Source organism: Macaca thibetana, chromosome 1, assembly GCF_024542745.1.
Source record: "Macaca thibetana thibetana isolate TM-01 chromosome 1, ASM2454274v1, whole genome shotgun sequence".
Taxonomy (NCBI): Eukaryota; Metazoa; Chordata; class Mammalia; order Primates; family Cercopithecidae; genus Macaca; species Macaca thibetana.
This window is the reverse complement of record NC_065578.1, coordinates 131,283,036-131,300,031: the sequence shown is the minus strand read 5'-3', so window position 1 is coordinate 131,300,031 and position 16,996 is coordinate 131,283,036. Positions and strand designations below refer to the sequence as shown.

General features: G+C 35.5%; 1 protein-coding gene across 1 annotated transcript; it reads left to right on the top strand.

Annotated features, from left to right (window-relative positions):
• The first annotated feature begins 3,929 nt into the window (after positions 1 to 3,929).
• On the top strand, positions 3,930 to 5,453 carry LOC126937096 (olfactory receptor 6K3-like). The gene is given in 1 exon segment (XM_050764131.1): positions 3,930 to 5,453. A coding segment is annotated over 1 exon segment (999 nt). The 5' UTR covers positions 3,930 to 3,993; the 3' UTR covers positions 4,993 to 5,453.
• The last annotated feature ends 11,543 nt before the right edge of the window (positions 5,454 to 16,996 follow it).

Here is a 16,996-nt window from a genome sequence, read left to right as displayed (position 1 = left end):
TGGGAGAATGTTAGCAGGTGAAGCTACAGAGAGTTAGGAGTCAGATAGTTGGTGTGAAGCTTATGAAAGAGAGATTGGTTAGAGAAAAAACATTTAGAAGTATTAGTAGTTAAATCCTGTAAGTGGATGAGATCACTAAGGAGCATATAAAACTATAAGAGGTTAAAGAGGATGATAGGAACCTGTGGAAAATAAACTCTTGGGAAAGAGTTTAAGAAAGACAACAAAAACTAATATAAGAGAGAAGAGGCAGAATGAGAAAGAAAATACAAATAAAAATAAATAAAACAGAAGCAAAAGTCAAAGCTAGAACTGCCTTTAAAGCCATCTGGGCATCGCGTCCCTTGAGAATGGAGTCGTGGAAACAGAGGACTAAAGTCTCAAGCAGGAGTAAAGAAAAGTGTCAAGTGCCAGAGAGGACTGGATAGTTTCCATTGGTAATTAGCGGGACACTGATGAATGTGATCAGAATAGTATCAGTATAATGCTCAGGAGGAAGCGCACAGCAGTGTTAAAGGAGAATAAGAAATGCAGTGAGGTAGATTGTCTCACTCTTTCCAGAAGTTGCCTGTCAAACACTGTCCAAATCTTTCTGCAAGTATTTACTAAATCCTACAGCATCCTTATTAGATGGGTACTATTTTTAATCCCATTTTGCAAGTGAGTACCTGAGACTCTGAGATATTACGTAATTTTCCAAAAGACATATAGGTAACAATAGACTTAGGATTTCAATATCAACTTCAGGTTTACATTGTAACACCTTAGAATAGAGATTTCATGGTACTGGTACCAAAACAGAGATATAGACCAGTGGAACAGAACAGAGTCCTCAGAAACAATACCACACATCTACAGCCATCTGATCTTTGACAAACCTGACAAAAACAAGAAATGGAGAAAGGATTCCCTATGTAATAAATGGTGCTGGGAAAATTGGCTAGCCATAAGTAGAAAGCTGAAACTGGATCCTTTCCTTACTCCTTATACGAAAATTAATTCAAGATGGATTAGAGACTTAAATGTTAGACCTAATACCATAAAAACTCTAGAGGAAAACCTAGGTAGTACCATTCAGGACATAGGCATGGGCAAAGACTTCATGTCTAAAACACCAAAAGCAACGGCAGCAAAAGCCAAAATTGACAAATGGGATCTCATTAAACTAAAGAGCTTCTGCACAGCAAAAGAAACTACCATCAGAGTGAACAGGCAACCTACAGAATGGGAGAAAATTTTTGCAATCTACTCATCTGACAAAGGGCTAATATCCAGAACCTACAAAGAACTCAAACAAATTTACAAGAAAAAAACAAACAACCCCATCAAGAAGTGGGCAAAGGATATGAACAGACATTTCTCAAAAGAAGACATTCATACAGCCAACAGACACATGAAAAAGTGCTCATCATCACTGGACATCAGAGAAATGCAAATCAAAACCACAATGAGATACCATCTCACACCAGTTAGAATGGCGATCATTAAAAAGTCAGGAAACAACAGGTGCTGGAGAGGATGTAGAGAAATAGGAACACTTTTACACTGTTGGTGGGATTATAAACTAGTTCAACCATTATGGAAAACAGTATGGCGATTCCTCAAGGATCTAGAACTAGAAGTACCATATGACCCAGCCATCCCATTACTGGGTGTATACCCAAAGGATTATAAATCATGCTGCTATAAAGACACATGCACACGTATGTTTATTGCAGCACTATTCACAATAGCAAAGACTTGGAATCAACCCAAATGTCCATCAGTGACAGACTGGATTAAGAAAATGTGGCACATATACACCATGGAATACTATGCAGCCATAAAAAAGGATGAGTTTGTGTCCTTTGTAGGGACATGGATGCAGCTGGAAACCATCATTCTTAGCAAACTATCACAAGAACAGAAAACCAAACACCGCATGTTCTCACTCATAGGTGGGAAGTGAACAATGAGATCACCTGGACTCGGGAAGGGGAACATCACACACCGGGGCCTATCATGGGGAGGGGGGAGAGGGGAGGGGGGAGGGATTGCATTAGGAGTTATACCTGATATAAATGACGAGTTGATGGGTGCTGACGAGTTGATGGGTGCAGCACAGCAACATGGCACAAGTATACATATGTAACAAACCTGCACGTTATGCACATGTACCCTAGAACTTGAAGTATAATAATAATAAAAAATAAATTTAAAAAAAAGAGATTTTCTTTTTTTTCTTTTTTATTTTTATTTTTATTTTTGTTTATTTATTATTAAAATAAATTGAGATTTTCTTTTTTTTTCTTTTTTTCTTTTTCTTTTTATTTTTATTTTTTATTAAAAATAAATTTAAAAAAAGAGATTTTCTTTTTTCTTTTTTCTTTTTATTTTTATTTTTATTTATTTATTATTAAAATAAATTGAGATTTTCTTTTTTTTTCTTTTTTTCTTTTTCTTTTTCTTTTTATTTATTTTTTATTATTATTGTACTTTAAGTTCTAGGGTACATGTGCATAACGTGCAGGTTTGTTACATATGTATACTTGTGCCATGTTGCTGTGCTGCACCCATCAACTCGTCATTTACATCAGGTATAACTCCCAATGCAATCCCTCCCCCCTCCCCCCTCCCCATGATAGGCCCCGGTGTGTGATGTTCCCCTTCCCGAGTCCAGGTGATCTCATTGTTCACTTCCCACCTATGAGTGAGAACATGCGGTGTTTGGTTTTCTGTTCTTGTGATAGTTTGCTAAGAATGATGGTTTCCAGCTGCATCCATGTCCCTACAAAGGACACAAACTCATCCTTTTTGATGGCTGCATAGTATTCCATGGTGTATATGTGCCACATTTTCTTAATCCAGTCTGTCACTGATGGACATTTGGGTTGATTCCAAGTCTTTGCTATTGTGAATAGTGCCGCAATAAACATACGTGTGCATGTGTCTTTATAGCAGCATGATTTATAATCCTTTGGGTATATACCCAGTAATGGGATGGCTGGGTCATATGGTACTTCTAGTTCTAGATCCTTGAGGAATCGCCATACTGTTTTCCATAATGGTTGAACTAGTTTACAATCCCACCAACAGTGTAAAAGTGTTCCTATTTCTCTACATCCTCTCCAGCCCCTGTTGTTTCCTGACTTTTTAATGATTGCCATTCTAACTGGTGTGAGATGGTATCTCATTGTGGTTTTGATTTGCATTTCTCTGATGTCCAGTGATGATGAGCACTTTTTCATGTGTCTGTTGGCTGTATGAATGTCTTCTTTTGAGAAATGTCTGTTCATATCCTTTGCCCACTTCTTGATGGGGTTGTTTGTTTTTTTCTTGTAAATTTGTTTGAGTTCTTTGTAGGTTCTGGATATTAGCCCTTTGTCAGATGAGTAGATTGCAAAAATTTTCTCCCATTCTGTAGGTTGCCTGTTCACTCTGATGGTAGTTTCTTTTGCTGTGCAGAAGCTTTTTCAAAGAGCATGTGCACAATGGCCCAGTCGGATAGGGAAAGAACATAGTGTAACTTCTATGATGTTTATTCGTACTCATACATTTTACTTTTAAAATTTATTATATAAGGTACACATATATAATTTTGTATTATTGTGCCATAATATAGTAATTGTGTATAACTTATAAATGCAAATACTCGTATTAGAAATTAAGCTAAAATAAAAATAATTTTAACTTGTTTTTTTTTTAACTGTTAAAACATTTGGAGACCCCTATTTCTGCAGTTGTGTCAATAAATAAGATGTACAACTAAACAACTTTGAGGAATAAGAAGAACTACCTTGAAGGTTTCTTTTTATCTGACTTTAAACTTGGGTACATATTGTCCCATGTTTGATACAAAAAAAAGTTTGATATGTTTGATATGAAAAAAAAATCAAACATTGGGTAATATGTACACTAGCTTAAAGTCAGAAAAAAAATGAAACCTTCAAGGTAGTTCTTATTCCTCAAAGTTCTTTAGCTGTACATCTTATTTATTTTTTTCTCTACCTTCTCATGAGTTGGACTATGCCCTCTCTTCATTCACAGGTAGCCCTACTAGGAAATATGGAGAGTGGAAACCAATCAACAGTGACTGAATTTATCTTCACTGGGTTCCCTCGGCTTCAGGATGGTAGTCTCCTGTACTTCTTTCCTTTACTTTTCATCTATACTTTTATTATCATTGGTAACTGATTAATTTTCTCTGCTGTAAGGATGGACACCCATCTCCACAACCCCATGTATAATTTCATCAGTTTATTTTCCTTTCTGGAGATCTGGTACACCACAGCCACCATTCCCAAGATGCTCTCCAACCTCATCAGTGAAAAGAAGGCCATATCCATGATGGGCTGCTTCTTGCAGATGTATTTCTTCCACTCACTTGGAAATTCAGAGGGGATCTTGCTGACCACCATGGCCATTGACAGATACGTTGCCATCTGCAACCCTCTTCGCTATCAAATGATTATGACCCCCCGGCTCTGTACTCAGCTCTCTGCAGGTTCCTGCATCTTTGGTTTCCTTATCCTGCTTCCTGAGATTGTGATGATTTCCACACTGCCTTTCTGTGGGCCCAACCAAATCCATCAGATCTTCTGTGACTTGGTCCCTGTGCTGAGCCTGGCCTGTACAGACACGTCCATGATTCTGATTGAGGATGTGATTCATGCCGTGACCATCATCATTACCTTCCTAATTATTGCCCTGTCCTATGTAAGAATTGTCACTGTGATACTGAGGATTCCCTCTTCTGAAGGGAGGCAAAAGGCTTTTTCTACCTGTGCAGGCCACCTCATGGTTTTCCTGATATTCTTTGGCAGTGTATCTCTCATGTACTTGCGTTTCAGCGACACTTATCCACCAGTTTTGGACACAGCCATTGCACTGATGTTTACTGTACTTGCTCCATTCTTCAATCCCATCATTTATAGCCTGAGAAACAAGGACATGAACAATGCGATTAAAAAACTGTTCTGTTTTCAAAAAGTGTTGAACAAGTCCGGAGATTAATACAGAGCCACAGGTTCCCTTCCTTTGCTTTTTTTTTGAGATGGAGTTTCACTCTTGTTGCCCAGGCTGGAGTGCAATGGCATGATCTCAGATCACTGCAACCTCCGCCTGCTGGATTCAAATGATTCTCCTGCCTCAGCCTCTTTAGGAGCCAGGATTACAGGCATGCACCACCCTGCCCAGCTAATTTTTGTATTTTTAGTAGAGATGGGGTTTCACTGTGTTGGTCAGGCTGGTCTTGAACTCCTTTGGCCTCCCAAAGTGCTGAGATTACAAGTGTGAGTCACCATGCCTGGTCCCTTCTATTGCTTTAATGTTTGTCTAACAGCTTAGAACATGAGATTACTCTATACCTAGTCCTTTGTCACACTGAAATTTCTGTCGTCCTAATTATTTTCCCTATACCTAGAAAAAATATTTATACTCTCTGTGTCATCATTGTAAAACTTGCTGTGCATATCATGAGGAACCTTATTTTGTGGATGAATAACTGTAGTGTCTTTCTTCTGAAATGCTGTGGTTAAAGAAAATTTGTTTGCCACTTTAGAGGGTTAGAACTATAGAGCTTGCACTTCAGAAGTTGACAATGTGCTCTGAGGTAGTATGTCTTTATTCAGGTAACAGATCTTAGAAAAGTTTTTTTGTTTAATTATGAATCATGGATTACCTCATTGAGTTTTTCCAGAAATAGAGATCTAAGAAAAAGCCAAAACAATATTTAATTAAGTTTTATCTTTATTTTTAGTGATGTAGTTAGCTATTCATTAGAATAATTATGTTTTTAGTAAGATTAGATTATTAGTATTGCCACACATGTTTAAAAGAAAACTACAATATAGGATACTATTTACAGAAATATACTTGGTTTCCACAAATATCAATTTTAGTTATTGTTTGCCCTTTCCAGAGTTAAACATCTTCACTTTCTTTATTTACAGTAAAAATATCTTTGGTGTATTCATTGAATGGTAGTGTCAAAAACATATGATTCATTTAACTTTTTGACTAATAAATTTAAAAACTTACCTCTTCTTTCCATATTTACTAAAGTTGCCTTAATTTGATTATCTATAATTATTTATACACAATTATTATAATTATCTTTAAAAAATACAGTAAAATTTTGAAATGAAGACAGTGATTTTATCTCACATTTTAATTTTCTTCTTTAACAATCCAATAAAATGACCAAACCTTAGATTATATTAACTTCTTAAAGGCTTTAAATCCAGAAAAGATAATAATGGTTCTCATTTTCTATTGAGTGGTCCAGCAGTGGTCATATTAACATGTGAACACAAAGAGAGAAAACATAAAACAACCCTTTCCAACATGTATCACGTTACTTCCCCCAAAAAACCCTGAAAAACCTATATAAATCCTTGCAAACAGAAAAGAGTGACTTCAATAGACAAAATCTAAATGGTTTCCTGAAGACATAGTGTAGATAAAATAAAATTCAAAGGAATTCAATAGAGGCAAGGGAAGAGACTATTTAGTAGACAACTTGAAGTAATCTTTTCAGGAGGTGTTGGAAATTCCAAACTGAGAACAACTTGAATGGCTAGGGATGGGGAGGTGGAAATTTATGAATATCTGAAATATTTCTAGCATATTAGGTGAGGAAGTTGCTCACCTAAGTATTTGGTCCCTAGTCTTCAGCTGGTGGATCACATGCTATGTAAAGATGGGCTACCCTAACTTCAAAAGTTCTAGTTTGGGTTCCCATAGCCAACAGAGAAAAACATGCACATTGGTGATTCTTCATAATATAATTTGACTATATTATACATTTTTCTGAATGAATTAGAGCTCTAATGTAACAAGGAAACCAATAAATTAAAAAAAAAACTGCTGTTAAAAGCAGCTGAGAAAGGGGAGATGGCCTTTCAATTCTATATGACATTTTAACCTGTTTCCTTCCCAATCATTTTAAACATGGTTCATATTAATCATAAATAAAGAAAACATAAACTTACACCAAAAGACTTGTACTTGACTAAAGGTTGCAGTTCATGGCTTCACGGTGGCCTCCTCAGAAAACGTATTATTTTCTCATGGGAATTTGAACCTGGTATATTATCATTCCCAAGTTTCCAGCAACATGAGTTGAAGAGGATGGACCAGGGGTGCTGGAGAATCCACACAGAGACCACAGAGTGCAACTTCTACCCCAGTAGACACCTTTAGGAACTGTCCTCACAAGTACCTGCATACATAGTATCCAAGCAATTTAGCCCAGAGACAGAGAGAGAGAGAGAGAGAGAGAGAGAGAGAGAGAAAGTAGGAGGGAGACAGGAAGGAGAAGAAACTTGTTTCTTTCCCTTCTGTGACTAAAAGATGTTACAGGAGGTATTCACAATGTCTTATATAATTCAACCAGAATAGTTCTTCTTCTATAAGAATTATCAAACAGAAAATTAGCCTAATTAAAAATATTTTTTTGGAGGTGATATTGCTATACATCTGAATAAAAACCGTCAGCATTTACAGTGACCTTACGGATGCCCTCATTAGTTTAGTTCTTTAATCAGACCCAAAAAGAGGGAGGGTGTAGCAATTTGTGCTTTCTCCTCTCAAAAGCATATTCATGAGCCAGAGAGGTGCTTGCTTACTTCATGATCTAACCTCTCAGTATATGATTAGAAGACCAACTCAAGGGTAACTTGCCCCTGAAAATCCCAATTATCTATAAAAAGGTAAATCCATTATATCTGCATTCTTTAAAACATTGTAAAGCAAACCAAAAGGAGAAAACCAAGGAGAATTCATGTGCACAACACACTATATTTCTAACCAGCAAATATTAGTTTGAAAAATGTTAAAACATTAAAACATGTAAAGCTCACCTGAACCCAAACTGCCCTGGTGCCTGGGGTCCAGAACGCAGAGATTAGAGCCTGAAGTCTAGCCTATCTTATCCTATTGCCTCTGACTTACAGACTTACTAGCACAAAGCTAACTAATTGTTATTTTAGTACCCAGGTATAAAACACTTGATAAGTTACTATGCTCCGTTGCGTGTGTACTTCATTTGACAATGTACCATTCTGAGATTGCATAAATTTAATATATAGTACTTATTATCCAAATCTTAAGATATTCTATTGGGCTGTATATACTTTTATACTATATTGCATACAATTCTTGAGACATTTTCTTTTTTTTTTTTTTTTTTTTTTTTTTTTTTTTTGAGACGGAGTCTCGCTCTGCCGCCCAGGCTGGAGTGCAGTGGCTGGATCTCAGCTCACTGCAAGCTCCGCCTCCCGGGTTCACGCCATTCTCCTGCCTCAGCCTCCCGAGTAGTTGGGACTACAGGCGCCCGCCACCGCGCCCGGCTAGTTTTTTTTGTATTTTTTAGTAGAGACGGGGTTTCACCGTGTTAGCCAGGATGGTCTCGATCTCCTGACCTCGTGATCCGCCCGTCTCGGCCTCCCAAAGTGCTGGGATTACAGGCTTGAGCCACCGCGCCCGGCCGAGACATTTTCATCAAGAGATTAAGATCTACAACTCTTTATCACGATCAGTTGAAAACATGATTTTGAAAAGAAGTTACCTATCAGGTTTTAATGTTTATATATTCTTTTGGCTTGTTTTGAAGGTATTTATGTCCCCTAAACACCTTCGCAAATGCTTTGTATATACATATATGTGTGTGTTTGTGTATTTAGCATGTGTCATTTGGAGATTTGTGTGTGTGTGTGTGTGTGTGTGTGCATGTGTGTATGAAAACTACATTGAAAAGTGCATTTTCAGGTACATGATGCACCTTTGGACACACGCTAATGTAATTTCTAAAATGAATATGTTCTGTTAATAACACCAAATCTTTAGCCATTAATCACCCTAAGCAAGAGTCACAAACATAATTTTAAATATGTAATGAAATCATAGAGAACTTTTACTATTAATACATGAAATAAATTAGTTTGTGATGGCAAAGTTAGTGATAATAAAAAACATTACAGAATATAAAAATGCAGTGGAAGAAGAAGAAAATGGAGTACTCCAGAAAACTAAACTGGAGAGTTAGAATTTTGACTTCAGCAAGTATTGTAAAGCTCAAAAAATAATAAATAAAGTGCCCTATCCAGATTGATGACAAAAAAACTAAATCCTAGAGATGCAATATTAATGAAATAGGCGTTCCAGAAAGACAAGGCATAGCCAACTGAGGAGAAAACCAAAGTGCTGCAACAGTTAGCAATAAAAAAAATCACCTTTAAACAAAATCAGACAACCATGTATGCTTCTAACCAAAATAACATAGCTTGTAGTAGACCTAACTTTTCACTGAAAATAATGAGGAAGCTGAATAAAATAAGATTAAAAACTGTTTGGAGATACTACAGATAGAAACACTATGGGCACTTAATCCCCGTAGACACGGGGGTTTATAATTCAAGATAAGATTTTGGGTGGGGACACAACCAAACCATATCAAGCTTGCGTTAGGTAGCTCCTTCCCTTTCAACACTAAATGAAATGAAGTTCAAGTGTATCCTTGGTTTTAATAATCCTGCTCCTAGGAATATTTCTCAAAGACTTTTTTACACATGTTTAAAAGCTGACATACATGAAGAGGTTGTTCAGAATGTTAGGTAGTTGGAGGCAATCTGGAGCTTATTATGGAGAAAACAGGTACTTAACATATGCCAAATGAATAGTTTGGAGAATCATGCAGGTGTTACATATTATGAGCTATTGAACACAAAGAAACAAAAATAATTCCTATAAATAATACTAAAAGGTAAAAATAAGTAACACAATGAAATCAGCACAGTTTACATAAATAAAAAGTACCTGTGTATGAAACAAAAGTACATGTTTTATAAGAATACATAGAGAAAACATTTATCAAGTTAGTTTAGTGTATAGAAAAAAAATGAGGGTAGGTAGAATTAAAGGGAAATACATAAAAATATACAGAATGGAGTACTATTTAGCCATAAAAAAGAATGAGATTCTGTCATCTGAAGCAAAATGGGTGTACTTGGAAGCCATTATGTTCAGTGTAATAAGCCAGGCACAGAAAGACAAAGTTTGCATGTTCTCACTTATTTGTGGGAGCTAAAAATACAAACAATTGAATTCACAGAGATAGTAAAATAATGGTTACCAGAGACTGGGAAGGGAAGTGGAGAGGTTGGAGGGGAAGTGGGGATATTTAATGGGCATAAAAAATGGAAAGAATAAATAATATCTAGTACATGATAGCACAAAAAAGAATAAATTTCCCTGTAAATTTAGATGTAAACATGTCTTTTTCAAAAAGCACATGAAATGAGTGTTTTGATATTTGCTGAGTTGACAATGTGTTTATATCTTTCCAATATTTATGACTCTATTTTTATAGTCACAGCATACAGATCTATTATTTCCCTATAAAATAGCTGCAGCATAATATTCTGCGTTGTCTGCACAAACTTTATGTTATTTATTTCATACCTATGGATGGAAATTTAGATTGTTTTCAAATACTTCTAATTTTAGATGGGACTACAGTGAAGCCTTATATATAAATTCAAATACTGTAATATGATTGTGAGATCAATTCTTAGAAGTATAACTACAGTATCCAATATTATTCAAGATTAATAATGGAGTAGATAATGACAAACAATCATTCCAAATATTTTAAAACACTCTATATCCAGCATCATTCATTGGAAGTTCCTATTTCAACACATTATCCCATGTAATGTATATCACTCCTTGTATTCATTGCCAATCTAATTAGGCAAATAATACATATATGCTTATATTTGAAAATTACCAGAGTACAATAAACTGACATGTATCTAACAGCCAATTGCAGCTTATTGTTGTTAACTTCTTTAATGTTTGTTGCCAATTTTTTTCCATTGAACTCTTTATTTTATGAATTTCAATTCATTCAAAAACAACCACATATTTTATTCTGTTATAATTATTCACAATTTAAACAATATTTATACATGACATTATAATTTATTAAAATATTGAACTTTTAAAATAAATCTAAAATGGCTGAAATTATATACATTTCCTATACCTGTCTTATAAACAACTTGAAGGCTACCATTATCTGGTTTTGTAACGTATAATAATAACAGAATTAAATGTAATCATATATTTTCAACTAAATGTGCTACTATGTTAAAAACTAATGTTTCTTTATAGAGTCTCATAAAACATATTTAATCCTTAAAATTGTACAGATCTTTAAATTCTAAATCTAAAAATAGGCTCAATTGTCTGGTCCAAAAACCATATTCAAACCAATTACTCTTTGTCCACCTTTGTAAATGAGTTCTTCCTATTGTGATACAGGCAGAAATCTACTAGGGTTTTCAGGATAGCTTTTGCTGTTTGCCTCCCAATCACACAACATTTTGCCTTGAATGTGGAAGTGATGCCTGAAACTTAGATATTTACTGTGTAACCATAAGGAAAAGTCCAGGAGAACAGTTTTTTAAATTAGGAATTGAATAAGCTAAGAGCATGGAATAAGCTAAGAGATTAGGATCTGATATAAGTGTAAAATACAGTTTAATTACAGAATTACTAAACCATAGTATGTTGAAAAACAATGTTAGCATCCAGTTGAAGTTGTCAGTGTGAAACATAATTTTAGAAAAATAAATTTCCAGCTGTCTATTCTCACGTGAAATAATACTCAAAGGACAAAAAAAAGCCATTTATTTTCCTAAAATGTTCATTTGAGTTTCTAACAGTTATTTTTAACAAGGAAACTGGAACTTTTTGAAAAAGAACTTACTCCATATCACAGGGCAGGATAGATTTAAGAAGAGAATGTACTGTCTTGAGGGCTCAAAGGATGGTTACATTAAAAAAATTCTGGAACAAAACATAAAATAATAAATCCAATGGAAACATAGACGTTTCAATTAAAAATAAGCTTATAAAATCTGTATGTCCATAAGGATACTCAAAAAATGAAGCAATTCAATTTAAATTTTTTTGTCAAATAATTAATATATGTGATTTGAATTTATACAAAAAATATAACTTATAAATCAGTTATGCAAACCTTAAAAATATAGTGAAAAGTCTATTCAAGTACATTTATACTCAGGAATAGGTAACTAAATAAAAGTCATTACTCTTAGGTTTTCAAACACTTACATCTTTCATTGTAAAAACATTTTGAGACTTTCAATATGCAATTGCATCTTTTATTACTATGTCTTCCGTAAAAGCTAGAATGAGATTAGCACTTTGGACAGCCCCCTAAAAAATTCTGTTCTATTGAATAGCCATGTGCTCACATAAGATTAATATATTAGACAATGATAAAGTAGGTTATAAAAAAAAATGTGAAACTATTTTAAAGTGTTTTACTCATAGATGTTAAAAGCTGTTTTAATAGACAAGAACAGTCTATGCTATTATCTTTATAACCTGTAAGTTAAATTCATGTCAAGTTTCCTCCAGAGACATATTTTAAACAGTGTTAGCAATTACAATGAAAGGACTGTAAGGCCTACCAGAGTCTCCACATTTGCCTACTTTCATAGGACCACTATGCTATTTTCCAGATTACTGAGCACTCCATATTTTATTCTTTTTTTATCCAATGCTATTAAAATTCCACAAAGTGTAAGATACTTCTTATGACCATTCTTCACGTTGGAGAAAGTAGTTAATCATTTCTCCCTCATGGGACAGAGAGTAGGTTTTCTTGAAACATTCTCTATGACTTGGAGCACAGAGCTAAAGCAACTGTTTTAGCCCAGTAGCCACTCTTCTGTTAAAAAAGACACAGTTCAAATGACAGAGACAAGGACAGTAAAGTACAGCAGAGGCATTGACATTAAACTTCTAGAGTAGAACTCTAATTGTAACTCTTCTTAGTTGTGTGACCCTAGGAAGGATTCTTTACCTCTCTATACCACAGTACTCTCATTTGTAAAATTGGCATAATCATAGTTCTTAAATGAATTTCCATAGTACATGCAGTTCCCGACCCAGAGTAAGTGTTTAATAGGTGTTATCTTTTATTATTAAGGTCATCTTTATGACGGCCTAGTTTGCTTAGTTTTCTTTCAGTCAACAAACAACGTTTTCTGAAGGTATCTGTAACCACCAGTCTTTGATCTTCAACTCTTCTTATCCATATCACTTGTGGACTGCCAGACAGACCCTCTTGGTTAATTCATTGCATTGCTGTCTTCATTATGTTGATAGAACCCTCCTCATCTCAAATCTGAAAATTCACAGAAATTTAGCCATTTACTTTTCCCTTTCCCATCCAAAACACACATGAAAAAAAAAACTCACAGGAGGAAAGCATAGGAAGAGTCGTATTCCTGAACATAATTGTGTGTGTGTTTGTTTGGTAACAGATATTTTTGATTAAAAGTGAACAAACCCAGCACTTTAGGATCTCGACTTTGTGAATTTTATAAAAGAAACCTCTAAACAGTGTTAAAAGTCAATAGAGAGAGAAGAGCTAGAAAAGGAAACAGGGACCTTGGTTCCTAAAATGAAAGGTAAGATCTGTCTGTCAGATCCTGATTTCCTAAGACAGCACCTACGCAGAGACGGCTCTGCAGAGCATAGGAAGGGAGCACACACCCTACTGACACCCGTGCCTGCAGGCATGCCTTCTGCTTTTCGTTCTTCTGATCCTTACCTACACAAGAGTGTGTTCTTTGGGAGTTGAACAGAGCTGAAATTGGATCTTCATCTCACCATTTCCAGGTCAGGGATCTTAGCAAGCTATGTTCCTTCAGATGTAGTTTATTTTTGGTCAAGCTTCCTCTGAATTCATGAGGGAGAATTAATTGCCCCCTTCCAGCACTTTGTTTTGATATCTACTTGGGAGATTAACATTTTGCAAAATACGAATTTGTCAGGATTTCTATATTTTATATTAGATATTGATTTTACTATAGATATTGATTTTACTATAAAGGGAATCATATCATATTAATCTTTTTATTCTCAAAATTTTCATGAATAAATGAAGGAAAGTGGAAACAATTTTGACAGGACTAGCATAGAACTAGCACACAATGCTGTTAATTTGCTTTAGCCTTGGGAGACTTCCCTGACTGTTGTTTCTCTGCCTAGAAATGTCTCTGACCTCTGTGCATAAAGAAAGTAAAACAAGAGAAAATCAACACTATTAAATAAAATATTGGCCCCAAATTTCAATAGGAACTAGTAGATGGAAGATGTGGAAGACCAACTGTTTTTCCTAAGGTGGGGGAATGTCCTGGAAACAAACAGGATGTAAGTCTAGCTCCCTCCTTTCATTATCTCCTTCCCTCTACTGGATGAACATCCCTCAAATCTGGGTCTTGGATTTTAGCATTTTGATTCATTAAAAATTCAATCCAACAAAAAGCGCCACAGAAAAAAAGAAGTTTTTAAAACGAACATTTATTCTGATGCCTACAGCTCTGTGAGTTGGAGTTCCCTGGGACTAAGGTTTCCCTAATTACCAGCCTAAATTGCTTTACCTAATTGGAGGCATCATAGGGACAGTTGTTTTCCTCTCAAATCTTGAGTCATCATGTAGAATTCCCAGGAGAGTCTATTTTCTCATTCTAGTAATGCTTAGGAAAAGATACCCACATACACACATACAGAGGGAAAGAGAGATAGAAGGAGACAAAGACGGAGAGGAGAGGGAATGAGAGAGAGAGAATAATTCTACAGAAAGAGTCAGATCTATATATCACTGAATAAGGGAAATTCATCTTGAGGGACTCAAGGTAGAAATATGACAGAAGAGCAGAGAAAGTTTGTCTTAGTAGCTCTATATGCCCCATATCAGGGTAGAAAAGATAGTCTTCATCCATGTTTATTTTAACTCCAGAACCGAACAGCAGCAAGGTCAGTGAATTAACTCATTTTGGGGAATAAGAGATAACTAGAGGAAGAATAACACAACTGTGTAAAAACTGATGTCCAAATAGGCCTATACATATTCAGAATAGCTGTTGGGAAGGTTTTGAGTGAGGAGGACTTAGGAAAAAGTATTACAGGGCACGTTAGTACAAAGCGTAAAGATTTCAGTTACTAAATATCCTAGGGAATGGGTGGGATTCAAACAGGGTCAAAGTTCAAAGGATATCTTTAAGACCACAAATAAGCATTGTGATTAACTTCTGATATATCTCAGGAATAAATGTTACAGTAATCAGGTGAGATTTCCAGTTATCTGTTGGTCATTTAATGTCATTGACATGTGCACTAGACTTACTATTACTCAGTTTTGTATGGAGATAGTGTTCAATAGGTAAAGTTGAATGTGTTTCTTCTTGGTTAAAATCTTACTCATCGTTTCTGTGTCATAATTGCATCTCTTCAAAAGATTAGAGAATTAGGTCTGGGTCTGCTCAGAAGACACCTGCTTGAATTCGTAGCCGATTCAATTTGTAAAACCCTGTTCTGAGGGCCATAGTTAGATGTGGTGACTACTTTTAGAGACATCAAGATTTACGGAAAAATCAGATGAGTATGTAAAAACTCAAGAACACTTAAAAAGAAAAATATTTTTATAGGAATATACATATATAATACACACATCATCTCTCTATATATATATGCGTGAGCACGCGCGCGCGCACACACACACACACACATGCGTGTTAAAACTAGAAAAGACATGTAGAACTTAGGAAACATGGAGGCAGAAATTCAGAAATCGGAGGGGAAAGGAGAGGAAGGACAGATTCCTTTTAGGAATGTTCAGAGACCAGAAAAACATATGTTACATGTTTGAAATAACAGTGTTGCTAAACTGGATAGATAATTTGCAGTTTCAATAGCAACAGAAGACAAGGTCTCTTTGTTTTCTGCAGAAAAGAGCAACAGATACATTTTAGGACCACATTAAAGGAAGATGATGCTAACTTTTGTGTGTAAAAAAAAATAAGAGTTTGATGGGACTTAGTCATATAATCAATAAACAAATGCATGCATAACTAATATCAATAGGAAGTTATTAATAAATTTCCATTTCCTAAAGCATGTAGAAAGCAAGACAATTATCAATGCCAGACAATAAAGGGAATTTATTATTTCCTGATTCAGTGATTAGGAAAGGGTTACCCTAGAGGATTTGAGGTTGTTTCACTTTTAAAGAAAGGGCAATTTGGATGAAGGAAATGATGAGAAAACGATACTTAAGTATAGATATGAGAGGAGAATCACAAGAGGAAACTAGCTTCACAAAGATGACCTTTAGAGAATGGAGGCTTGGGTAGCCAAAAGTAAGACTGGATGCAGAAACTTCTGGAAACTCATTGCAATAGTGTATACATTATGACTAGGCATCCAATTAGGGTGAAGAGAGTGGAAATAAAAGATATTAGTGATATAGTAAAAAATAAATAAATGGTGCAGACCTTGATGAATTTGGTTTTAGAGTGTAAGGAATAATAGACATAAAATGAGTAAAGTTGTTATCTAGGTGGACAAAAATTTTAAAAGTCAGCAAGAGAAACTGGTTTAGAAATGAGGGTAAGGATGTTGTATTTGTTTGCTAGGGTTGCCATAAGAAGCACTACACAGTGAATGGTTTAAACAACAGAAATTTAATTTCTCACAATTCTGGGGACTAGAAGTATGAGATCGAGTTTTCAGCAGGGTTGCTTTCTTTTGACTCCTCTCTTCTTGGCTTGTAGGTGGCTGTTTTCTTACTGAGTCTTCACACGGTTCTCTCTCTGAAACTGTATCTGAATTTCCTCTTCTTTCCTCTTCTTCTTCTTCTTCTTCTTTTTTTTTTTTTTTTTTTTTTTGACAGAGTCTTGCTCTGTCACCCAGCCTGGAGTGCAGTGGTGCAATCTCGGCTCACAGCAACCTCCACCTCCTGGGTTCACGTTGTTCTCCCACCTCAGCCTCCCGAGTAGCTGGGACTACAGGTGCCCGCCACCATGCCCAGCTAATTTTGTTTTTGTATTTTTAGTAGAGACGGGGTTTCACTGTGTTAGCCAGGATGATCTCGATCTCCTGACCTCATGATCCCCCTGCCTCAGCCTCCCAAAGT